Raw genomic sequence first — 26,269 nt, forward strand, 5'->3', positions numbered from 1 at the left:
CATACAGACCAATTCCAAGACTATCTGTCAGCCTCCAGCCTCCATCCCTCCCACATCCAAGGGTGTTGAGAGGAAGTACTTCGTGCCCTCAAAGGGGTACGAATACCTCTTTACGCACCCACAGCCCTGTTAATTGGTGGTTGTGACTGTAAATGAGAGAGAGAGGCAGGGGCAGCAGGCGCCTGTGCTCAAGTCCAAGGAGTCCAAGCGCCTAGACTCATTTGGCCATAAAGTGTACTCCATGGGGGGACGTCAGCTCAGGATTGCCAAATAGCTGGCAATTGAGCTGCTATAACTTCAACTCCTGGAACTTGATGCTCAAGTTCAAGGAGCTTGTGCCATCTGAGTCCAGGGAGGAGTTTGGGGCTATAGTAGAGGAAGGCAGGGTGGTGGCACAGGCCTCTTTACAGGCCTCACTGGACACTGCAGACTCGGCAATGCAAACCTTGTCCTCAGGTATTGCCATGAGGTGCACCTCTTCATTGCAAGCCTCGGGCCTTCCACCGAGGGGCAGTCCTGTTCGCGAAGCAAACTGCCTCTCGGCTGCACAGCCTAAAGGACTCAAGGGCGACTATGAAATCCTTGGGTATGCACACCCCAGCAACCCAACAGAAACACTTCAAGCCCCAGCAGCAGCACTCCTACCCTCCTCAGATGAGGCAGGACTTTTACAGACTGAGGGGCAGGAACAGCAGAAGGAAGCCTTCCAACCCCCCTTCCAAACAAGGCCAGGACCCAACCAAACAATCATTGGGTTCCAAGCAGGCCTTTTGAAGGGACGCCTGAGGACAATGCACCAGATTCCTCCCCGGATCCTTCCCCGCCCTTATCATAGAATCATAGAATCATAGAATATCAGGGTTGGAAGGGACCCCAGAAGGTCATCTAGTCCAACCCCCTGCTCAAAGCAGGACCAAGTCCCAGTTAAATCATCCCAGCCAGGGCTTTGTCAAGCCTGACCTTAAAAACCTCTAAGGAAGGAGATTCTACCACCTCCCTAGGTAACGCATTCCAGTGTTTCACCACCCTCTTAGTGAAAAAGTTTTTCCTAATATCCAATCTAAACCTCCCCCATTGCAACTTGAGACCATTACTCCTCGTTCTGTCATCTGCTACCATTGAGAACAGTCTAGAGCCATCCTCTTTGAAACCCCCTTTCAGGTAGTTGAAAGCAGCTATCAAATCCCCCCTCATTCTTCTCTTCTGCAGACTAAACAATCCCAGCTCCCTCAGCCTCTCCTCATAAGTCATGTGCTCTAGACCCCTAATCATTTTTGTTGCCCTTCGTTGTACTCTTTCCAATTTATCCACATCCTTCCTGTAGTGTGGGGCCCAAAACTGGACACAGTACTCCAGATGAGGCCTCACCAGTGTCAAATAGAGGGGAACGATCACGTCCCTCGATCTGCTCGCTATGCCCCTACTTATACATCCCAAAATGCCATTGGCCTTCTTGGCAACAAGGGCACACTGCTGACTCATATCCAGCTTCTCGTCCACTGTCACCCCTAGGTCCTTTTCCGCAGAACTGCTGCCGAGCCATTCGGTCCCTAGTCTGTAGCGGTGCATTGGATTCTTCCATCCTAAGTGCAGGACCCTGCATTTATCCTTATTGAACCTCATTAGATTTCTTTTGGCCCAATCCTCCAATTTGTCTAGGTCCTTCTGTATCCTATCCCTCCCCTCCAGCGTATCTACCACTCCTCCCAGTTTAGTATCATCCGCAAATTTGCTGAGAGTGCAATCCACACCATCCTCCAGATCATTTATGAAGATATTGAACAAAACGGGCCCCAGGACCGACCCCTGGGGCACTCCACTTGACACCGGCTGCCAACTAGACATGGAGCCATTGATCACTACCCGTTGAGCCCGACAATCTAGCCAGCTTTCTACCCACCTTATAGTGCATTCATCCAGCCCATACTTCCTTAACTTGCTGACAAGAATGCTGTGGGAGACCGTGTCAAAAGCTTTGCTAAAGTCAAGAAACAATACATCCACTGCTTTCCCTTCATCCACAGAACCAGTAATCTCATCATAAAAGGCGATTAGATTAGTCAGGCATGACCTTCCCTTGGTGAATCCATGCTGACTGTTCCTGATCACTTTCCTCTCCTCTAAGTGCTTCAGGATTGATTCTTTGAGGACCTGCTCCATGATTTTTCCAGGGACTGAGGTGAGGCTGACTGGCCTGTAGTTCCCAGGATCCTCCTTCTTCCCTTTTTTAAAGATGGGCACTACATTAGCCTTTTTCCAGTCATCCGGGACTTCCCCCGTTCGCCACGAGTTTTCAAAGATAATGGCCAAGGGCTCTGCAATCACAGCCGCCAATTCCTTCAGCACTCTCGGATGCAATTCGTCCGGCCCCATGGACTTGTGCACGTCCAACTTTTCTAAATAGTCCCTAACCACCTCTATCTCTACAGAGGGCTGGCCATCTCTTCCCCATTTTGTGTTGCCCAGCACAGCAGTCTGGGAGCTGACCTTGTTAGTGAAAACAGAGGCAAAAAAAGCATTGAGTACATTAGCTTTTTCCACATCCTCTGTCACTAGCTTGCCTCCCTCATTCAGTAAGGGGCCCACACTTTCCTTGGCTTTCTTCTTGTTGCCAACATACCTGAAGAAACCCTTCTTGTTACTCTTGACATCTCTTGCTAGCTGCAGCTCCAGGTGCGATTTGGCCCTCCTGATATCTTTCCTACATGCCCGAGCAATATTTTTATACTCTTCCCTGGTCATATGTCCAAGCTTCCACTTCTTGTAAGCTTCTTTTTTATGTTTAAGATCCGCTAGGATTTCACCATTAAGCCAAGCTGGTCGCCTGCCATATTTACTATTCTTTCGACTCATCGGGATGGTTTGTCCCTGTAACCTCAACAGGGATTCCTTGAAATACAGCCAGCTCTCCTGGACTCCCTTCCCTTTCATGTTAGTCCCCCAGGGGATCCTGGCCATCTGTTCCCTGAGGGAGTCAAAGTCTGCTTTCCTGAAGTCCAGGGTCCGTATCCTGCTGCTTACCTTTCTTCCCTGCGTCAGGATCCTGAACTCAACCAACTCATGGTCACTGCCTCCCAGATTCCCATCCACTTTTGCTTCCCCCACTAATTCTACCCGGTTTGTGAGCAGCAGGTCAAGAAAAGCGCTCCCCCTAGTTGGCTCCCCTAGCACTTGCACCAGGAAATTGTCCCCTACGCTTTCCAAAAACTTCCTGGATTGTCTATGCACCGCTGTATTGCTCTCCCAGCAGATATCAGGAAAATTAAAGTCACCCATGAGAATTAGGGCATGCGATCTAGTAGCTTCCGTGAGTTGCCAGAAGAAAGCCTCATCCACCTCATCCCCCTGGTCCGGTGGTCTATAGCAGACTCCCACCGTGACATCACTCTTGTTGCACACACTTCTAAACTTAATCCAGAGACACTCAGGTTTTTCCACAGTTTCGTACCGGAGCTCTGAGCAGTCATACTGCTCCCTTACATAGAGTGCTACTCCCCCACCTTTTCTGCCCTGCCTGTCCTTCCTGAACAGTTTATAACCATCCATGACTGTACTCCAGTCATGTGAGTTATCCCACCAAGTCTCTGTTATTCCAATCACGTCATAATTCCTTGACATCACCAGGACCTCCAGTTCTCCCTGCTTGTTTCCAAGGCTTTGTGCATTTGTATATAAGCACTTGAGATAACCTGTTGATCGCCCCTCATTCCCAGTATGAGGCAGGAGCCCTCCCCTCACAGACCTTCCTGCCTGTGCTTCCTCCCGGTATCCCGCTTTCCCACTTACCTCAGGGCTTTGGTCTCCTTCCCCCGGTGAACCTAGTTTAAAGCCCTCCTCACTAGGTTAGCCAGCCTGCTGGCAAAGATGTTCTTCCCTCTCTTCGTAAGATGGAGCCCGTCTCTGCCCAGCACTCCTCCTTCATGGAACACCATCCCATGGTCAAAGAATCCAAAGCCTTCTCTCCGACACCACCTGCGTAGCCATTCGTTGACCTCCACGATTCGACGGTCCCTACCCAGGCCTTTTCCTTCCACGGGGAGGATGGACGAGAACACCACTTGCGCCTCCAACTCCTTTATCCTTCTTCCCAGAGCCACATAGTCCGCAGTGATCCGCTCAAGGTCATTCTTGGCAGTATCATTGGTGCCCACGTGGAGAAGCAGGAAGGGGTAGCGATCCGAGGGCTTGATGAGTCTCGGCAGTCTCTCCGTCACATCACGAATCTTAGCCCCTGGCAAGCAGCAGACTTCTCGGTTTTCCCGGTCAGGGCGGCAGATAGATGACTCAGTCCCCCGGAGGAGAGAGTCCCCGACCACCACCACCCGCCTTCTCCTCTTGGGAGTGGTGGTCGTGGAACCTCCAACCTCAGGACATCGCATCTCATGCCTCCCAACCAGCGGAGTCTCCTTCTGCTTTCTCCCCCCAGACATATCATCTGGTCCACTCTCCGCATTGGTACCTGTGGAGAGAACATGAAAGCGGTTAGTTACCTGTGTCTGTGTTACTGGAACCCGGACATTCCGCTTACCTCTTCTGGAGGTCACATGTTGCCAAGCTTCTTCACTGGCCTCTTGGCTCCTCTGTGCAACCTGCTCTACATCTTTAGAGCTTTGTGCCCCTAGAAGGCTATCCTGAGTTTGGTCCAGAAAATCCTCAGTCTCTCGTATACAACGCAGGGTCGTTACCTGTTGCTCCAGACCTTCAATCTTCTCTTCCAATATGGAGACCAGCTTGCACTTTGTACAGACAAAGTCGCTTCTGTCCTGTGGAAGAAAGACAAACATGGCACATCCAGTGCAGGTCACAACAGCTGAATTCCCCCCTTCCATATCACCTACCTACTACGGAGCTTCCTCAGAGACGTTGGCAAGATGTAAGCCTCACTGGGCTCACTCCAGGCGAACTCCCAGGCAAACTCCTGCTGTGAGCTGCTCTGCTGTCCCCGCTGCTCAGCTGGTTCGCTGGGCTCTGGCTATTTTTAAACAGCCAGGCTTCCCTGACGCAAACACACAGACACCCTAATGCCCGCCCCCTGCAGGCTAGCAGCCAATCAGACACTCACTCAGGCTCCCTCCCAGCAAACACACGCTCGGATACTTCCTCAGCAAGCAAACACACACACTCGGATACTTACCAGTCCCAGGCAAACTCCTGCTGTGAGCTGCTCTGCTGTCCCCGCTGCTCCGCTGGTTCGCTGCCGCTCAGCTGGTTCGCGAGGCTCCGGCTATTTTTAAACAGCCAGGCTTCCCTGACGCAAACACACAGACACCCTAATGCCCGCCCCCTGCAGGCTAGCAGCCAATCAGACACTCACTCAGGCTTTTTGAATCATTTGTCCCGCTTCTACCATGCCTAGTCCCAAATAACCTCAGACCGCTGGGTACATAAGAGTACACCTTGCTGTTATCTCAGCCTTCCACCTGAGTGCGTCTGATCGCTCAGTCTTCGCCAACCCTATGGTTGGTTGCTTCCTCAAAAATTTGCACGGCCTGAATCCTCAGATTTGGCAGCCTGTCCCTGTGTGGACCTTAACCTGGTCCTTTCACGGCTCATATGGGGGGCCCATTCGAACCATTGGTAGCTTGCTTCCTCCTGTATCTGTCTTGGAAGACAGCTTTCCTGGTCACCATTACATCTATGAGAAGGATGTCTGAGCTAAAGGCCCTCACCTCAGAACTACTTACATGGTTTTCCACAGGGATAAGGTGCAACTCAGGCTGCACCCAGCCTTTCTCCCCAACATGTCTCACTTCCAAACCATCCAGGACATTTTCCTACCTGTCTTTTGCCCAAAGCCTCATGCCGGTACCCAACAGCAATGGCTACACTCCCTTGACGTTCAGCGAGCACTAGCTTTCTACATTAAGTGCACTAAGACATTCAGAAAATCGACCCAGCTATTCATGGCGGACCAGATGAAAGGTCTCCCAGTCTAATCTCTAAGAATATCCTCCTGGATCATGTCCTGTAACCGCATCTGCTAAGAACTGGCCAAAGTGCCAACCACAGCTCTCATGGCATGCTCCACGAGGGCCCAGGCCTCATCGGCGGTGTTCCTGGCCCAGGTTCCGATCCAAGAAATCCGCAGGGCAGCAACTTGGTCCTCGGTACATACCTTCACCTCTCACTACGCCATCATCCTGCTCATCAGGGATGACACGGCTTTTGGTAGCACAGTGCTGCAATCAGCATTTCCTTAACACCTGGGTAAGGCTTGGGAATCGATGTGAGCAATCGCTCAAGAAAAAACAGTTAGTCGCCTCTCCTAACTGTTGTTCTTCGAGATGCGTTGCTCATACCCTCCCGCCTTCCCTTCTGTCGGAGCAGCCGGCAAGGAGGAATTGAGGAGGCGCAGGGTTGGCAGGGTCACATATTGAGCGCCATGAAGGCGCCACTCCAGGGGACTCCACAGCCGACCCGACGGGTGCTGCCAGGGGAAAAACTTTCCGGCGTGTGTGCGCCCCGCATGCACAGTCCTAATTGGAATGGATGTGAGCAACACATCTCGAAGAACAGTTACAAGAAATGAGTAACTTTTTTTTTTTGTTTTGTTTTTTGTTTTTTGTTTCTGGCTCTGCCTGATTTGCTATGTGACTATGGGGCAAATTACTTTGGTCAAACTTTCAAAAGTGCCCACTAATTTGGGGCACATGAGGATCTGTTTGGTTTTTTATTATTATTTATTTCATTTTTTAAATCCTAGAGGTTCTGAGTGTCATGGCTCAGGGCTATCACCCATGTAGTCCCCCCTCTATAATCCCAGCCAAGCTGGGATTTCTTTCTCCCCTGACTGTCACCTCTTGGGTGGAGGGGCTCTTCCATTGCTGTAGTTAGAGCACAACTCCAATGGAAGGCTTCTATGTCCAGCTGTGTGCACTGGGAGTTAGGTCGGCTCTGAGGGGCGGATTTTTCACACCTGGAGCGATGTTTGATTTGACCTAACTCTGCAGTGTAGACCTGGCCCTTCTCTCTGGCTGCTGTGCTCTCACCCTGCTGTGGCTCTGTTTTCAGAGAAGGAGAAGAATCCACAATACTGGAGGAATCAGGCTCAGCAGACACTGAAAATTGCTCTGAAGCTGCAGCAGCTCAACACCAATGTGGCTAAGAACATCATCTTATTTCTTGGAGATGGTGAGTGCTTTTATCCACTGCCTGAGCAGTGCACATGGGTCTGGAGTGGCCTGTGTCAACCCCAGTGTCTCAGGAAGGGGGGTTGGGTCAGTTCTGGAAATTGTGGGTGGGTGGGGAGTGTATGGGGGGGAGGGCGGGGGATGGGGCAGTGATCTTGCCATCAAACTTTCTTGAGATTTCCTGTAATTCCCCTGGTTGGTGGTTCATAAATCTCAGTGGATTCTGCCAGTCCTCCACTGGTTGGGACTGCACTGGTCCACAATGGGAGTTAGGCACCTAAACACCTTAGAGGGTTTGGGCCTCTCTCCCCAACATTACCCACTGTGGCTAACACTGGCTCCCTAGTGGTAACTGTCAGTGGAGTGGAGGAGGAGCAGTAGTGTGTCCTTTAACAGGCTGGATTAAGGAGGCTGGAGATGGCAGCTCCCTCTCCTTTGCTTAAAACAGAAAGGGGTCCCCCTTCCTCACCTGGCCTAGGGAAGGACCACTGAACTGTGTGTCATAGACCCTAGATACACATCATGTGGCTCAATCACAGGGGCCTGTGCTTGTAGCCCAGCTACACTTGCAGAGCTGTGAGTGGCTGTGGAGTGCAGCACAGCGATAACCGTGCTGATGTTGCACTCACTGTGACATCACACTATCAAATATTTGCCACCAGTGGGAGGCATTATGTCATCAGAGTAAACTCCTATTGGCTGACCTGACCCCATTCCTGCCAGCTTTAGAGAGCTGCGTTTCCCAAATATACCCTTTCCTAGGTATCACATGGACACTTTCCCTGCCCCCCGCACTGGAGTTCAGTGACCCAGGTTGCATCCGAGTTGGTCCTGCTTTGAGCAGGGGGACTAGATGACCTCCTGAGGTCTCTTCCAACCCTAATCTATGATTCTATGAGTCACGATGCAGGCTGAAGGTGGAGAGGAGAGGTTGATTCCAGAGATGCTGGGAACCACTAGGTTCCCAAAAGCCAACCCTGTTACCACCAACAGCAGGGCTGGGATGCCAAGTTTATCTAACCTTTCAATTAGCTGCCATGTGGTTAGACAGCCCAGGAAAGCCTGGTTCAGAAGGACCCAGTGCCAGCATGCCATGTCCCAGGCACTGCCAGGGAGAGCTGTTTCCATTTAGACCCATGCTTGGAACATTCTTCTGCGGTCTTGGTGTAAAACATGTTGGGGTTGTTGGTAATCCTGGGCTGTGCTTTGATTCCTAGGTCTCTCACTCCCCACCCCCATATGCCCCTCCCCACTTTGAGCTGCAGACAGCAGTTCCGAGAGGCTCTAGTTATCAAGCAGCAATTTTTCACCACTTCAACCTCAAATAAGAGGATAAGCAAACGAAGCAAAGACCCTTGGAGCAGCGGCAGATGCTCAACAAAGCCAGCTTCTGAAAGCCAGGAATGCTTATGCAGGCTGGCGTTGGGGTTAGAGGGAGAGAACAGAAGGAGTAAAAGCAACACAGGGGGATGATTCTCTGAATAAACCCTTTGAAGGTTCACCAGTCGCTATTGCTGATCTTGCACCATGAGTAGCATCTGGTCACACATCCATCCTGAGCACCTCTCAGAACATGTACTCTAGAGCCTGACTCCTGGGGCAGAACTTCTAAAATATGGACCATTTGTGCTGTGTGCATAGATGCTATTTCTACAGCACATACCTGGTTAAGTGCCCCTCAGCACATCTGTCCTGATGAGCAGGTTTTTAAAGCTCTTCTGGTTCTCTGCCCTCGTCCCCCAGGTTGTGTATGTTGCTTGTCTGTGCTTTTTCACTGCCTTAAGTTGGTGCGAGGGATCATTGAACTTCAAGACTTTGTGCCCTAGCTTTTCACAAACATTGCACACATACCAGTAACTGCAGTGCAAATGACTGTGTGGCTGGAAACTGGTAATGTATATTCTGCCAGAAATGAAGCAAAATAATACACTTTTCAATGGAAAAACTGATTTTTCTGTTTTGAGAAAAAATGTAGAGAGAGAAACAGTGTGTGTTTGAAAAATTCCTTTAAACAAAAAAAGTCCATTTTTAATCTGACGTTTTGACAATTTAATGACCCTACTCAGCTTAAATAGCCTTTTTTCTAATAAACAAAACAAGAAAGAAAAATCAAAATGTCACGTCTGTTCCATAATTGCACAGTCAAGGGGAAAATTTTTAAAAGCACCTAAGTCCCATTTTCAGAAGTGACTTTTTGGGCTCTTAGCCCACATTTCTATTGACTTTCTATGAGACTTAGCGTCCCATGTTAAGCAGATGCTTTTGAAAATGTTACCTTAAGTCACTATAGTGTGCTAGGTCCCAGGCCTTCACTGGCTCCATCTCTCTGAGCATCATGGAAGCTAGTGGGCATCCATGGTACAACTTGCAGATTCAGAACTCATGGTTATAAAAGAAATACCAGGTATAAAAATGTCACTGAGCTATCAAAAGAATGAAGGTGAATGCAGGAACAGAGTTTATATTACAAGAGCACCCATTGCAGATAAAAGATGGGGAGGGCAAACAGACACACAAGGGTATGTCTACACAGCCTGCCCCTGAGCCTGGGTCAACAGGCTTGTGCTACCACATTAGAAATAGCTGTGTAGACACTGTGGCTTGGGTGGAGCTCATGCTCTGAAGTCTAAGGAGGGGGTAGGTCTACACAACTATTTTTATCACCATAGCACAAGCCCTAGTCTGTTGTGTGGTCTTGGAGGCTCGCTACTGCGCAGTGCCAAAGTTACAGAACAGGTCAACGGCAGAGCCAGGAATAGAATCCCGCATGCCTGATTTCTAATCCAGTGTCTTGTCCCCTAGACCAGGAATAGGGCCCCTTGCCTATCAGAACAGTTAGATGAGAGCAGCTCCCTTGCTCTCCTTAGTCCTATCTGATCGGCTCTCTGAGAAAATCTCCCAATGTGGAGATTTCCAGGGATTGCTTTAAGCTGAGAGATGGCCACTGGAGAAAACTGGTGCCCATCTTCTGTGCTTCCTCACGTTGAAGGAAGGGCCTTATGTCAATTTTGTCTGAACCCACTCAGGAAGAGGAAGCACCTAATTCCCCAAAGCCTTTGATGAACTGGAATCGTATATTGGCAAGGGTGAAATGGTTTGCATAGACTGCTTTTACTGTGTATAGCAGCCGTGGGTTGGGACAATGGTCCTTAGCCCTGGACTTCTCTCAGGGGAATAGAAATGGGATGCAGAGCAAAATAAATGATGTGCAATGTTCTATTTTAATTCAGCAGTTAAAAGGCTAATTGTGTTATGAGCATGGTTTAATTATACTGTCACCTGATGTTTTCCTCTTGGGGCCAGGGGAGCCAAGCTCAGACAAAAAAGGAATAATTGTTGCAACTAATGTTCTAGTCTGCACCTGATCTGGAGATAGCTGTGTGGAGAAGCCTCTGGTGAGTAGGTTGGACTGGCTTTTCTGATCTCCAGAATGCCTTGCAATAGCTTTTAAGGAAGTCGGAGAGTCAGTGCTTTGCGATTCTTCAGCATTGGACACAGGTTAATGCTCCATGTGATTCATTCTTGTTTTGTCCAACTGTCTGCTGCAGGTATGGGAGTCTCCACAGTCACAGCAGCTCGTATCCTCAAGGGGCAGTTGCAGAACATGAAGGGGGAAGAATCCCTGCTGGAAATGGATAAATTTCCTTATGTGGCTTTGTCCAAGGTGAGCCCAGTTATTTTTGCCTGTCTGGCTAGTCCTGGGGCATGGTTTGGGGTGGGAGCAGGAGCTACAAACTGGCGGGGGAGAGGCAACATGTGTGGCTGAGAATCGACAGGAATCTGTCCTGTTCTGGATTTCATGGCTGGGGCATTTAGACGTGTCTGTGTTGGGGGCGCTGTGAAGTTGCTCAGCTTGTGGGGGAAGGGTAGAGAAAAAGCTGGACCACAGTCATTCAAAGGAATGTACCTGTTTCTGTGCTCAGCCTTGCAACGCCCAACTAATTTAGGAGCCTAAATCCCAAAGGGAGCCTAAGTCAGTAAGGCCTTGCAATGCTGAGTGCAGCAATGCCTAAAGGCCTTTAAAAAGCTGGTCTGTGCCCAAGAGGTACAATCCCAGCTCCACTGCTGCAGGGGGTAGGAGCGGCGAGGACTGTGCTTTGTCCCTGTCTCTTGCACTTCAACTTGTTGTGTTTCTTTCTAGGGTATGGGGGAAAGTTTTCCTCCAGCACCTGCTCCCCGCTACACACCCTGCCTAGTATCAGAGCCTCATCTTGTCTGGGCCTCAGCTGCATTTCCCTAGTTGCTCAGTGAAAGCAGCTCAGTTTGTTTTAGCCTGGTTGCAGAAAGAGGTGACTGTGGATAAAGCATCTGCCACAGCCATGGAACTGTCACTTTTTTCTCCAGGGAGCTGGTTGCTTTGGGTCACCTGCAGGGCGTTCGCCACCAGTCCTTCCCTCCCACTCAAAATTACTTCTCTTGGGGGCTAGGGACTCCTCTGTCCTTGGCTCTTGCCAGCTTCCCCACGGGAGGGGTGGGAAGAGAAGCTGGGAGACTAACTCATCTTTGTGGGCCTGTTGACAAGACTTCCCCTTTGTTGACACCCCAGGCAGAATCAATTTCAGTGACCTCAATGCCATCTCTCCAGCAGGTATTGATGAGTGCTGTAAATCAAACCAGCAGCAAATAGGCCACTAGCAAAGGCAAAGATTTGTGCCAGCTGACTGACACACACGCACACCCAGGGCAGCTCCTCTCTGCCAGGAAGGCGTCTCTTTAAGAAATTCGGTTTCCATTTGTTTGGGTTCATTCAAGTGATTGCAATTGCATAGGAATTAATGTCAGAATGTACACAGGTGTCTTGGCCTCCCAGAGACCAGGAAAAGATTTATGGCGGAGAATACAGAGGTGCTGTGCCAACTTTGATGCCTTTTGGAAGCTTGATATTTGAAAGGACTCTGGGTCAAGGGCAATTTTTAAAGGTTAGATTGTGGGAAAGCAGACTCCTGAAAAACTCTCTGCATTTTCACTCTGGTCACAAGATAGATTTTTTTTTTTTTTTTTTTTTAAACTGATCCTGAGGCTGCCAGGTGTGTGCGTATGCGTATGAATGTATAGTGGTGTCAGCATAGCTAGGGTTGCATTCAGATTTGCACATACCCACATATCTCTGATTTTAAAATAACTGAGAATTTCAAAGCCGCCTCCAGGATTGGGATGTTCAGTTTGCATTAATTATGTCATGGATGGGACCTCGAGCATCCAAATCCCTTAGGCTGATTTGAAAATCAGTCTGAATACAAAGAGTTTTTCCTTGATTTCTTATAACTGAACTGCTCTCCACCAAGCAAAGCCAAGAGAGCTGCTCAACCCATTGCCTGCTTTCATTCTCTGAGCCTGTGGAGCAGGGGGCTGTGGTGGTCAGTGGTCGCACAGAGCTTACGGAGTTTACAAGAGATCTGCTTTATTCTAAGTTTGGTTCCAACTGTCTGTGCATAACATGAACTTCATGGCACCCCACCCAGGCTGTCTGGGAAGCTCAGCCCTTGAAGGTACAGTCCCTAATATCACAGGGACCAATAACTCATTCGCAGAGTGGCAGCTCTTAGGGTAAAACACTGCATAGATGAGCTGTTCTTAAAAATGCCATTTCATTTCCCTCTAACTGCTTTTCCCTGGAAATGAGTCCCTGGCATTTGGGTTGGAAAAGGGATCTTGGCACCAGCATTTTCAGGGCTGTGCTCTTTACCCAGCCCATCTGCTGGCATGCAGCTGGCCATGGGTGGATGGTCTGGCACCGAGACACCTGCTGTTGCCTCCCTGGTCTGAACTGAAGCCCTGATTTGATCCATGTTTGTGTCATAGTGCATCTCACCACAGTGGAGTGCAGGGTGAGACTAGCCAGCTGCTTGCCACAAGGCAGGGGGTGAGGGATGCCCCCCTTTGGAGGAAAAACTTTATTTTTTGCAAGGTTATTTTTGTTTGTTTTTTTTTTTTTAATTTTAATTGAATAGACTCAAATATGTGTTGCCTAGTGTCCCTGTCTGGTGCCAGGTTAAAAATGTTCTGGATTGAGTTAAAATATGCATGGAGCTGAAAGACAGGGACTGGGCAGCTGGGTGATGGCATGAGGCGTAGGGGTCCTGCTGTGCCAGCTCCCTTTTCTGCTGTGGGAGTCGAGCCTGAAGGCACTGGCACACCCCTTAAGGCAATCTCTCCCTTGCTACTTACCGTTGGGCTCAGCCCGGTGAGGGGGAAGGCTGTCAGGTGGGTGGAGGACAAGGGGGTCATATCAGTGCTAGCAGGTGAAAGGGTTGAGAACATGGGCATCTCCCAAAGTTGCCCCTGCATGCTGCAGAGGTTGGCAGTTGAAGCGATTTCCTGGCATCACTGGTGGGCCCCATCCCACCAAGGGCAATGGGAGTCTTGGTGCCAACTTGGCAGGGTTGGCCAGGGCCCACAGGGAGGCTGGGGTGCCTGACTAGTCAGTGTTTGTCTGAAGTAACAGTTAAATGCCCTGAAGTTTGTTGTGGGTGAGGATGGGGAGTGAGAACTGGGGGAGAATCACAAGGCAGAGAGCAGGAGAGCTGCCTGGCCTCGTTGGGAATGGGAGCATCTCTCTGGAATGGGAGGTTCAGGGCAGTCTTCTTGCAACCCTTGAGTTACCATGGGGCAGAATCCAGACCTGGCATGAGTGGCGGTGTCTCTGGGCCCAGTCCAGCTGTGTGGCCTGTAGTTGTGCAAATTATATACATGGTACATGGAGCAAAGTAGTGAAACTTTCACCAATTTGTGCACAAAACCAGTGTAATTTACATGCTGAGAGGACGGATAGGAGGGCATCAAAGAAAAGCAGTACCCAGGAGAATGTTAGACAAAGCAACCCACTCCTTTCCTTATCTCAGCCCCTCTTGTTAGCAGTGTCCACGTCAAGGTGCAGGAGAGATTCCACTCTTTTTTTCACACCCACTGAATGCCAGCTGCATGGAGTGTCTCTGCTTTCCCACGCCCATCCCGAGTGCCTTACCCCACAGAGACCTCACTATGGAATCTGGGCTTGAAGCCTGCCCTGAAGGCAGCTGGTGTTGTGATCTGTTCTTTGGCTGGAGATTGGAATCCAGCTCCTAGTCATAGAATGCACCAGCCTCCCGAAGCCTGAATATGTTCATTGCCTTTTTGCTAACTCATCCCAGCTCCTTTCCCCATAGGCCATCAGCAGACCAGTCCCTGGTACATACAGTTGGGAGGTTTGGGACTCTGTTTCCTTCATGTCTGTTCTGGGGAGGAAAGGCAAGTGGCCACGGCCTTGTGACAGAGGCTGCTGACACTGGTCTTGTTCATTCAACCCTGCTATTCATCCTTGCAGACCTACAACACCAACGCCCAGGTGCCAGACAGTGCAGGCACTGCCACCGCTTATCTCTGTGGGGTGAAGGCCAACGAGGGGACGGTGGGTGTGAGTGCAGCCGTGACCCGCGCTCAGTGCAATACCACAGCGGGCAATGAGGTCACATCGATTCTCAAGTGGGCGAAGGGAGCAGGTGAGCAAGTGGGCAGGCTGTAAGGTGTCATGTGTGATACAGACCATCTCTCTGTGGGCTGGGCCCAGCGGCCAGAGTAGAGGGTGGGCAGGACAGGGGCATGGCCAGGTCAAGTTGATTGATTTAATCGATTTCTTTGTTTCTGGCATTCCTGTCCCTTAGAGCAGGACTTCCCAGATGTGCTCCCCTTCCAAAGAAAGGTTGGGGAAAAAAATCCCTGACCGCAGAAACAACTGCCATGCCAAGGACACCTTGGACAAAGCAATGTGAAGTTTCATCCTAAACTAATGGACAGTACCCCCTTCCATGTATCCCTTGAAAAGAAATACCTGGGACATTCCCCAGTGAAATCCCCCATCTCCTGTCTGTTCTGGGCATATCCTACAGTGCCCCCTCTAGGGCTGTGGCTAGAAAACACATGTCCCTCCAACATGAGGTAAGCAAGGGGGAAATGATTGGTGGAGGGTGCACTGCATGATAGCATCCCAGAATGCTTTGTGTGGTGGTCTCTCCTACGCAGGTGTCAATACAGCATGAACAACCGGGAGTCCGGTGGCACCTTAAAGACTAACAGATTTATTAGGGCATAAGCTTTCGTGGGTAAATGCAGCATGGTTACACTCAGAGATGGGGATCAGGCCCTTTATATCTCTAACCATCAAACCACATGACACACTCCCCACTCACTCATCCCACTGTTAACCCCTTTTCTCCTGCTGCAGGCAAGTCTGTGGGCATTGTCACCACCACACGGGTAAACCACGCCACTCCCAGTGCTGCCTATGCCCACTCTGCTAACAGGGACTGGTATTCGGATAACGAGATGCCCCCGGAGGCCATCCAGCAGGGCTGCAAAGATATCACCCAGCAGCTCTTTGACAACATCCCAGACATCGAGGTATAGTGTAGAGAAAAGCCGAGCCGGTGGATGAATAGCATTATATTCTTGGGGTTGGGGAGGATTGGGGGGCTTGGGTATAATATGGTGAGGGCTGGTATTGGTGGGAGCTGGCATTGATTGATCATGAAATTGTAACACATGTAAAATGTGTTCTGCAACCCCAGTTGGTGGCTGGGCCACATAGAAGGAAAGAACCTGCTGCTGCTTCCAGTTAATGGAGTTCCTCCTTTAGCACAAGAGGTGGAAGTATGTTCTGCAGTGCTGGAGGTTGTGGGTTCATACCCATGGGGGGCTGTTAGAAAATTCCGTTGCCTGGCACACTGTCAAATTGGACTGGACAAAACACAATTATTGGGGGATGGATTAGGAAGGGTTGGATGGTCAGTTTGGATCAACACCCAGAAATGTGGATACTTCTGCTAGGCTTGAGATGGCCTGGGAACAGTGTTCATCATGAAAGGCAGCATGGTGCAGTATGAAGGGTGCCATCCTGGCAGGTAGCAAACTTTGACTCTGCTCCCTGCTCTGCCATTGACTTGCTGAACTGGGTCGAGGGCTAACCATGAGGGTGATGCAGGGTATAGCCCTTTATGGTGATGGGAAAGGACTTTTGCTGTTCTGTACCTGGGCTTTTCCCAACTGAATTTGTATATTACTGTTGTCCTTAGGTAGGTAGGTAAACTATTGCAACTGAAAAACATTCCTCTGTATACGTATAGCGCGGCTTCCGTTTACTTTGGACCTTGGAGAGTTCACTTAAATCTTATTGTTACTCAAGTCGTGTCAGCATTGTGTACTTTGGAGCTGTGCAATGTCAGAGCAAATCAGTAGCGGAGGGGGAACCAATCGGTTGTCCTTTCTAGAAGTAGGAGTTCTGGAAGTTCCCTGACCCTTCTCAAAAAATTTGTTTTGCTTTCCATCCTTGATTCCTGGGGAAGAGCAGAGCCTATGAAAATATGGGATAAATTTGTAGTCAGGTCAGACTAGTGGGAAGAAAAGATGGTGGTATGCTAAACTCTGCCCATGTGAATCATCAAAATGAGACATTGCTTGCAGTAGATTGTGCACATATGTTTGTTTGCCAATATATGGGAATGGGTGACAGGGGGATGGATCACTTGATTACCTCTTCTGTTCATTCCCTCTGGGGCACCTGGCATTGATCACTGTCAGAAGACAGGGTTAGATGGACCTTTGGTCTGACCCAGTATGACTGTTCTTATGTTAAGTTCTTATGCTGGATAACCTTGAGGAAGACCATTCCCCTTTCTGTGCCTCAGTTTCCCCACCTTTAAAATGAGGATAATGGCCATTTCCTACTGTGGCAAAACACTTTGAGATCTCTGCATGGAAAGTGCGGTATGTGACTGTGCTACACTGCATTGATAGCCCTTGCCCCAGGTCAGCCCCTTCAATCCCAACTCCACCTGCGAAGGAGAGGCTCTGCAAAAATAATAAAACATTGAAATTATTTGCAGTTCCTTGACCCTCCATGCCTGGATTTGGACAAAGGTTTAGGCTGGCTTTTATCTTCTCCAAACAAGCATGCCTGGCCCTAATGGCGTCTAAGGGCTGATCTACACTGCAGCGCAGTGCAGAATATGTAGAGCACACTATTGTGTCGTGCTTTAACTGCCCCATGTAGACCCTGCTGGTGTGAAGTGAAAAGTACCTAATGTGTGTTTGATGTAGTCCCGTGTCAAACCGCTGCCAGATAGACAAGCCCTAAGAGACCAGGCAGATTTCAGTGGCGTTCATAAAGCAGGCTGAAGAAGACCCTGACTGCAAAGGGATGTGTTCCAATCTGGGCAGGACTCCCTTGCCACATTATCTTCCTCTGAGAGTGATTAGTTATTTGTATTATGGTAGCACCTAGACGCAGGATTCCAGTGCAACAGAATATAAACTTGTCCCTGATAATCCAAGTTAGTATCTACATCTTCCTCTGTCTTTGGTGTCCCCCCGTGGGGGTTGTTTGGAGGGGGGGCAGGGCTGGGGTGAGGAAATTAGGAGGTACTTTTCCCATGTTGCTCCCAAGCCACCTCAAAACACTGTGAACTCTACACTTATTAGCCAAATGAGCTTGTATCTCACCCTTGGCCGCACTGCGGTGTGCCATGATTGCTTAGGAAGCAGGAGGGGAGCAAAGGGAAGCCTGACTAGGCCCCACACAGCGATCCAAGGAACACTGACAATTAAAGGCTTTCAGATTAATAACACTGGATCAACTGGCTTATCTGGGCTCTGAGAAAACTGCCTGCTTTGCAGACACGCTCTGCATCCTGGTGGAGCTCACCCATCAGAATTCTCCTGTCCTACCCTAAGCTGTGTGCTGGCTCTGCTCCACCCAACTTGCCTTCCTCTGGCAGCAATATTGCTAGCAAAGTGGCATCTGGTGGGGCTGTCTCTTGGCCCAGGGTGCCAGGCAGGTAGTGTGGCAAAAGGGGGGATCCAACAGCCATCTAGCAGGGGCAAATATTGAAAGCTGGGCTCAATCAGGGACTGTGGCAAGTGAAAGGAGTTGGCTGAGAGCTCAGCTCGACATAGTGCTGGGCACCCTCCATCCCCAATGAGCCTGGCGTGTGTCAGGATCAGGCCCTAGTGAGGTAGTCCCGGAGCATCAGCAGAACAAGGATATCCTTCCCAGAGCTTCCAGCTTTGCTTCCATGGGGATAAATAGCTGGTGCCTGCTGCTTCCCAGTAAGCATTTGGGATCCACCAGCCTGTCCTGAGCTAATGGCTCCTTTCCTGATGGCAAAGGCATGAAGTGATTGTGAGAGGCTTTGGCAATGAAAATGGCAGGGACTGAGTGGGAAGAAAGGGAATGTTCTTGGGGATCTGCCAGCAGCTGGTTGGCCTGGACAGCCGCCTTTGTGACTCTTAATAAAGCAAATGTTGATGCTTGTGCCTGGAGAGCTGGTGTGGGCTAGCTTGGTCCCCTCCTGAAAGCCTAAGAGGGGGTGGTGGGCTATTCAGGGGGCTGCAAGGCCACCTCTTCCCCCCCCCCCCCCCCCCCGCAAAGGAACATTGGAAGCCAGGCCTGTGGGAGTATCCGCATGAGAAGGGCTGTTTCTCGGCAGGGTTCATAATTTGGATGTGCCCAAAGATATGGGCCTTCATCACTGTAACTTGGGTGCTGGCGTGGGGTATTTCAAATAAAGGGTGTCTGAGCCAGGGGTCTGTAACCGCAAGGGCTATCAAAGCAACTTAGAAACTTCATTACAACCTCTGATCTTGGGCATTCTCATCTGTAAGGATCACAAAGGCACTGGCTTTTCAACAAGATGGCCACCTCTGCCGCTGGGCTCAGCAAAATGGCTGCCTTTTTGTTTCAACTGTGAAGTGGTAGGGGAACAAGGAGGAAGCCACAGCCTCCAGCTGGTGCCAATGCCAAGGGCCTACGTGACACATATGCCTTTTGGAGGATTCACTCTCTCGGTCCCATTGCTTGAACATCTCAGTGAGGAGACTGGCTGGATTTGGCTGCTCTGAGGCTTCTGGGGACATTTGCTGGTGCTTCCAAATCAAGGCTTTGTGTCTCAGGTTCTGGGCACTGACAGTCCCCTTTGTTGCTCTTGGGTACAGGGAGATGAGAAGATCTGGGCCTTTCCATAGTGATCTAGGCCTCTGTCATCTCCAGACTGGATTATTATATACTAGGAACTCTCTCTTCACATTGGTCTGACAAAACCCTGGTCTGTTGACCTTCAGGGGTCATGGGATCCATCTGTTCCCTCAAGCGCTTTCACCGGGACCAGAATTTGGCCCTAAATGCAAGACCTGTTCATGCAAAAGTAGGAGTGTCCATGACAGCCTCTTCTGACAGTGGTGTGCTTCCACTGCAGGAGAAATAATCCCCCAGTGCATATGAAGTGTAGAGGTATGCGTCGGGACTCCTTATTGAGGAGCTGTCTCTTGGCCCAGGGTGCCAGGCAGTTAGTGTGGCAAAAGGGGGGATCCAACAGCCATCTGCCTATAGGAAATTACAGAACAGGTTTTTGACAGAGTAGACAGGCTTTGACAGAAGTTAGTGGAACTAGATAACCTTCAAATCCAGTTAATCATTCATCTGCATTCCAGGTTCAAGGCAGGAGAAATCACAATAAACATTGTGGAAAGCTGCTGTCAGCATGCTCTTGTTTACAAACACGCCTCTCACTGTGGCATTGGTTCGGAGCAAAGAGCAGCCCCTGCTCAATCGCTTTCACCACTTTCTACAGCACCTGGGCCTTTGTGGGAAGTGTCCCATCCTAACCGTGGCCTGGCTGGCTGAGCAAGGGAGACCTGAGTTACTGTGGCATGTTTGAGTAAAGCAGGGCCCATCTTTCTGTTCTGTTTGTGTACAACACCTAGCACAGTGGGGTTCTGCTCTGTGGCTGGGCTATTACACAAATAATTACTAATGGGCATGCCTAGGTATTGCAGGAGCGTGGCTCAGAGTCAATTTTCCAGGTGCCATGGGAAGCTTAGGTGTGTCTGTTGGAGACTCTTCATGTGAGCAGAGCTTTGAGAACCACCTTTTGCCATGAGAACTGCTCAGATACACTTCTGGTATCCAGCATGCTCCTCTACTATGGGCAGTGGGTGGTCCTCAGTGCTGGCTGCTCTGGATGTTTCTCTGAACCCTTTTGGTTGCTTTTCTGAGCCTGCTGGGTCCAGAGATCTGAACACTTAAGGGGAAAAAACCATTTACCAAACTGTTTGGTGTTGTGTTTTTTTTTTTTAAACCCAAAGCCTGTCTTCTTCTTTGGTTTTACCTGTGTTACTCCAGATATTTTCATCCAGGTTAACCTTTATTGTAGATGGAGAGAAATAAAAATCGGGAACAAGCTACAATAAAGTCTCCATGAGGAAACACAGGGCCAGTCTCGGCTGGGCCAGCCTGCGCTGAACGAGACATACATGGCCAGATTCTCCATTGCTCTCAGTAAAGAGGGGAGTTCTCTGTGGTTTTCACTGGGAGCAGAGTAACTTTGAAAATCTGGCACTTCATTTAGGTACCTAAATGGGAACTGGGCTCTTCTGCAAATCTGGCCCAAAGTGGCTGCCAGGCTTTTCAGGCAGCAGAGGCCTCAGATGTAACATAGACACAGAAAACAGAAGTGTAATAGTTACGTAGCTAAATCCATCTGTGGTAGAGATTTGATTTCAGGCCAGAGGTTCAGGCTGGATCTAATTTTATCCCGAATGGTGGTCTCAGTATTACTAGGCATAAGAACTCTACTCCACAGAGGAAAAACACGTTAGAAGCAGGAAACGAGCCCCCTGGAATGTGTAGACTGATTTCCATATGGACCCTGTGGATTTTGTTTCATGCTCCCATTAGCATTAGAGTGGAATGAAAACCCCCTGGAAAACCTTGGCAGCTTGGATCTGTCCCAGATTTTGTGGTCTGGGATTGAATTAGCTTTCTTCTTTGGAAGAAACCACTTTCCTGACAGCTTGTGAAAGGCTATAATTTTGGGCTGCGAGAAGGCAGAAAGAAATGAGTAATAAGTTGTCTCCAATGCTGACTTTCAGATCACAGTTGGCACTAGAAGTAAAGGTCCATGCTCTGGTGCCCATTGATTCCCTGATGCCACAGAAATCTCTCTGCCACCACAGAGGTCTAGCCCACTGATGTGGCCACTCAATGTGCTTTTTGCCAATGAGGCCACAAAGTCATTAAGTGTCTTATGGCCATGGAAAGAAAGAATGTGAAAATTACAAGGGAGGCATCAAGTCGGCTGGGGCAGCTGTAGCGGAGTAGGTACCTGCCATGGAGGCACAGTCTCATTAATGCAGCCTTTGCAAAAAATAAAATAAAAATCAGTCCTTCTAGTTTCTACCCCCTGCCAGCACCAGGCTGTGGAATCCAGCAGAAACGTTCTCTGGTGCCTGTCCTGTAAATGAATATCCCTCTTTGCTTCAAAATAACCGCAAACCAAACAGCCAAGCCTGTTAGTGGTTTAACAGGCATGTGTTTTATTATTTTAACTCTGGCCTGGGTGGGAAATAATTAGACAGGAGGGCAGCAGGCTTGTTTCCCTTAATATTTTTGTTTTTGCAGTTTTACAGGTCACCTTCTGAGAAGGGAAATCTGTGCCTGAACAAAAAAAAAAGCAAAAAAACCCCTTCAAAGCAAATGCCCAGAGACACAGCTCGGGGCAGCATTGGACTCGGGATCTGAGGTGCTAGCCAGTCAGGCCCATTCAGACCTAGGGCTCTGCTCTGGGCCCATAGGATCATAGAATATCAGGATTGGAAGAGATTCAGGAGGTTATCTAGTCCGACCCCCTGCTCAAAGCAGGACCAACCCCAGCTAAATCCTCCCAGCCAGGGCTTTGTCAAGCCTGACCTTAAAAACCTCTAAGGAAGGAAATTCCACCACCTCCCTAGGTAACCCATTCCAGTGCTTCACCACCCTCCTAGTGAAAATGTTTTTCTTAATATCCAACCTAAACCTCCCTCACTGCAACTTGACAGAGCAAGGAGTAATGGTCTCATCTGCCATCACTGAGAACAGCCGAGCTCCATCCTCTTTGGAACCCCCCTTCAGGTAGTTGAAGGCTGCTATAAAATCCACCCCCACTCTTCTCTTCTGCAGACTAAATAAGCCCAGTTCCCTCAGCCTCTCCTCATAAGTCATGTGTCCCAGCCCCCTAATCATTTTCGTTGCCCAAAACTGGACACAATACTCCAGATGAGGCCTCACCAGTGCCGAATAGAGGAGAATAATTTCCTCGATGTGCCAGCAATGCTCCTACTAATGTAGCCGAATATGCTGTTAACCTTCTTGGCAACAAGGGCACACTGCTAACTCATATCCAGCTTCTCATCCATTGTAATCCAAAGGTCCTTTTCTGCAGACCTGCCAATTAGCCGCTCAGTCCCAAGTCTATGGCAGTGCATGGGATTTTTCCATCCTAAGTGCAGGACTCTGCACTTGTCTTTGTTGAACCTCATCAGATTTCTTTTGGCCCAATCCTCCAATTTGTCTAGGTCACTCTGGACCCTATCCCTACCCTCAGTTTAGTGTCATCTGCAAACTTGTTGAGAGTGCAGTCCATCCCATCATCCAGATCATTAATGAAGATGTTGAATAAAACTGGCCCTAGGACCAACCTTTGGTGCACTCTGCTTGATACTGGCTGCCAACTATACAGTGAGCCCTCGATCACTACCCATTGAGCCCAATGATCTAGCCAGCTTTCTATGCACCTTATAATTTATTCATCCAATCCATACTACTTGAACTTCCTGGTAAGAATACTGTGGGAGACCATATCAAAAGTTTTGCTAAAGGTATATCATATCCACCGCTTTCATAGAATCATAGAATCATAGAATATCAGGGTTGGAAGGGACCCCAGAAGGTCATCTAGTCCAAACCCCCTGCTCAAAGCAGGACCAAGTCCCAGTTAAATCATCCTAGCCAGGGCTTTGTCAAGCCTGACCTTAAAAACCTCTAAGGAAGGAGATTCTACCACCTCCCTAGGTAACGCATTCCAGTGTTTCACCACCCTCTTAGTGAAAAAGTTTTTCCTAATATCCAATCTAAACCTCCCCCATTGCAACTTGAGACCATTACTCCTCGTTCTGTCATCTGCTACCATTGAGAACAGTCTAGAGCCATCCTCTTTGAAACCCCCTTTCAGGTAGTTGAAAGCAGCTATCAAATCCCCCCTCATTCTTCTCTTCTGCAGACTAAACAATCCCAGTTCCCTCAGCCTCTCCTCATAAGTCATGTGCTCTAGACCCCTAATCATTTTTGTTGCCCTTCGCTGTACTCTTTCCAATTTATCCACATCCTTCTTGTAGTGTGGGGCCCAAAACTGGACACAGTACTCCAGATGAGGCCTCACCAGTGTCGAATAGAGGGGAACGATCACGTCCCTCGATCTGCTCGCTATGCCCCTACTTATACATCCCAAAATGCCATTGGCCTTCTTGGCAACAAGGGCACACTGCTGACTCATATCCAGCTTCTCGTCCACTGTCACCCCTAGGTCCTTTTCCGCAGAACTGCTGCCGAGCCATTCGGACCCTAGTCTGTAGCGGTGCATTGGATTCTTCCATCCTAAGTGCAGGACCCTGCACTTATCCTTATTGAACCTCATTAGATTTCTTTTGGCCCAATCTTCCAATTTGTCTAGGTCCTTCTGTATCCTGTCCCTCCCCTCCAGCGTATCTACCACTCCTCCCAGTTTAGTATCATCCGCAAATTTGCTGAGAGTGCAATCCACACCATCCTCCAGATCATTTATGAAGATATTGAACAAAACGGGCCCCAGGACCGACCCCTGGGGTACTCCACTTGACACCGGCTGCCAACTAGACATGGAGCCATTGATCACTACCCGTTGAGCCCGACAATCTAGCCAGCTTTCTACCCACCTTATAGTGCATTCATCCAGCCCATACTTCCTTAACTTGCTGACAAGAATGCTGTGGGAGACCGTGTCAAAAGCTTTGCTAAAGTCAAGAAACAATACATCCACTGCTTTCCCTTCATCCACAGAACCAGTAATCTCATCATAAAAGGCGATTAGATTAGTCAGGCATGACCTTCCCTTGGTGAATCCATGCTGACTGTTCCTGATCACTTTCCTCTCCTCTAAGTGCTTCAGGATTGATTCTTTGAGGACCTGCTCCATGATTTTTCCAGGGACTGAGGTGAGGCTGACCGGCCTGTAGTTCCCAGGATCCTCCTTCTTCCCTTTTTTAAAGATGGGCACTACATTAGCCTTTTTCCAGTCATCCGGGACTTCCCCCGTTCGCCACGAGTTTTCAAAGATAATGGCCAAGGGCTCTGCAATCACAGCCGCCAATTCCCTCAGCACTCTCGGATGCAATTCGTCCGGCCCCATGGACTTGTGCACGTCCAGCTTTTCTAAATAGTCCCTAACCACCTCTATCTCTACAGAGGGCTGGCCATCTCTTCCCCATTTTGTGATGCCCAGCACAGCAGTCTGGGAGCTGACCTTGTTAGTGAAAACAGAGGCAAAAAAAGCATTGAGTACATTAGCTTTTTCCACATCCTCTGTCACTAGCTTGCCTCCCTCATTCAGTAAGGGGCCCACACTTTCCTTGGCTTTCTTCTTGTTGCCAACATACCTGAAGAAACCCTTCTTGTTACTCTTGACATCTCTTGCTAGCTGCAGCTCCAGGTGCGATTTGGCCCTCCTGCTATCTTTCCTACATGCCCGAGCAATATTTTTATACTCTTCCCTGGTCATATGTCCAACCTTCCACTTCTTGTAAGCTTCTTTTTTATGTTTAAGATCTGCTAGGATTTCACCATTAAGCCAAGCTGGTCGCCTGCCATATTTACTATTCTTTCGACTCATCGGGATGGTTTGTCCCTGTAACCTCAACAGGGATTCCTTGAAATACAGCCAGCTCTCCTGGACTCCCTTCCCTTTCATGTTAGTCCCCCAGGGGATCCTGGCCATCTGTTCCCTGAGGGAGTCAAAGTCTGCTTTCCTGAAGTCCAGGGTCCGTATCCTGCTGCTTACCTTTCTTCCCTGCGTCAGGATCCTGAACTCAACCAACTCATGGTCACTGCCTCCCAGATTCCCATCCACTTTTGCTTCCCCCACTAATTCTACCCGGTTTGTGAGCAGCAGGTCAAGAAAAGCGCTCCCCCTAGTTGGCTCCCCTAGCACTTGCACCAGGAAATTGTCCCCTACGCTTTCCAAAAACTTCCTGGATTGTCTATGCACCGCTGTATTGCTCTCCCAGCAGATATCAGGAAAATTAAAGTCACCCATGAGAATCAGGGCATGCGATCTAGTAGCTTCCGTGAGTTGCCGGAAGAAAGCCTCATCCACCTCATCCCCCTGGTCCGGTGGTCTATAGCAGACTCCCACCATGACATCACTCTTGTTGCACACACTTCTAAACTTAATCCAGAGACACTCAGGTTTTTCCACAGTTTCGTACCGGAGCTCTGAGCAGTCATACTGCTCCCTTACATACAGTGCTACTCCCCCACCTTTTCTGCCCTGCCTGTCCTTCCTGAACAGTTTATAACCATCCATGACTGTACTCCAGTCATGTGAGTTATCCCACCAAGTCTCTGTTATTCCAATCACGTCATAATTCCTTGACATCACCAGGACCTCCAGTTCTCCCTGCTTGTTTCCAAGGCTTTGTGCATTTGTATATAAGCACTTGAGATAACCTGTTGATCGCCCCTCATTCCCAGTATGAGGCAGGAGCCCTCCCCTCACAGACCTTCCTGCCTGTGCTTCCTCCCGGTATCCCGCTTTCCCACTTACCTCAGGGCTTTGGTCTCCTTCCCCCGGTGAACCTAGTTTAAAGCCCTCCTCACTAGGTTAGCCAGCCTGCTGGCAAAGATGTTCTTCCCTCTCTTTGTAAGATGGAGCCCGTCTCTGCCCAGCACTCTTCCTTCATGGAACACCATCCCATGGTCAAAGAATCCAAAGCCTTCTCTCCGACACCACCTGCGTAGCCATTCGTTGACCTCCACGATTCGACGGTCCCTACCCAGGCCTTTTCCTTCCACGGGGAGGATGGACGAGAACACCACTTGCGCCTCCAACTCCTTTATCCTTCTTCCCAGAGCCACGTAGTCCGCAGTGATCCGCTCAAGGTCATTCTTGGCAGTATCATTGGTGCCCACGTGGAGAAGCAGGAAGGGGTAGCGATCCGAGGGCTTGATGAGTCTCGGCAGTCTCTCCGTCACATCACGAATCTTAGCCCCTGGCAAGCAGCAGACTTCTCGGTTTTCCCGGTCAGGGCGGCAGATAGATGAC

At 49.4% G+C, this 26,269-nt stretch overlaps 1 protein-coding gene across 2 annotated transcripts in view; it reads left to right on the forward strand.

Annotated features, from left to right (window-relative positions):
* Nucleotides 1–26,269, forward strand: part of ALPL (alkaline phosphatase, biomineralization associated) — a 90,511-nt gene that overhangs the window by 34,161 nt on the left and 30,081 nt on the right. For both annotated transcript variants that reach the window (XM_038376929.1, XM_038376930.2), the window contains 4 exons: nucleotides 7,012–7,131; nucleotides 10,679–10,794; nucleotides 14,434–14,608; nucleotides 15,331–15,506. In XM_038376929.1, the coding sequence (XP_038232857.1) occupies nucleotides 7,012–7,131; nucleotides 10,679–10,794; nucleotides 14,434–14,608; nucleotides 15,331–15,506 (587 nt within the window). The remainder of the gene's footprint in view (nucleotides 1–7,011; nucleotides 7,132–10,678; nucleotides 10,795–14,433; nucleotides 14,609–15,330; nucleotides 15,507–26,269) is intronic.

Source organism: Dermochelys coriacea, chromosome 18 (genome assembly GCF_009764565.3).
Source record: "Dermochelys coriacea isolate rDerCor1 chromosome 18, rDerCor1.pri.v4, whole genome shotgun sequence".
Taxonomy (NCBI): domain Eukaryota; kingdom Metazoa; phylum Chordata; order Testudines; family Dermochelyidae; genus Dermochelys; species Dermochelys coriacea.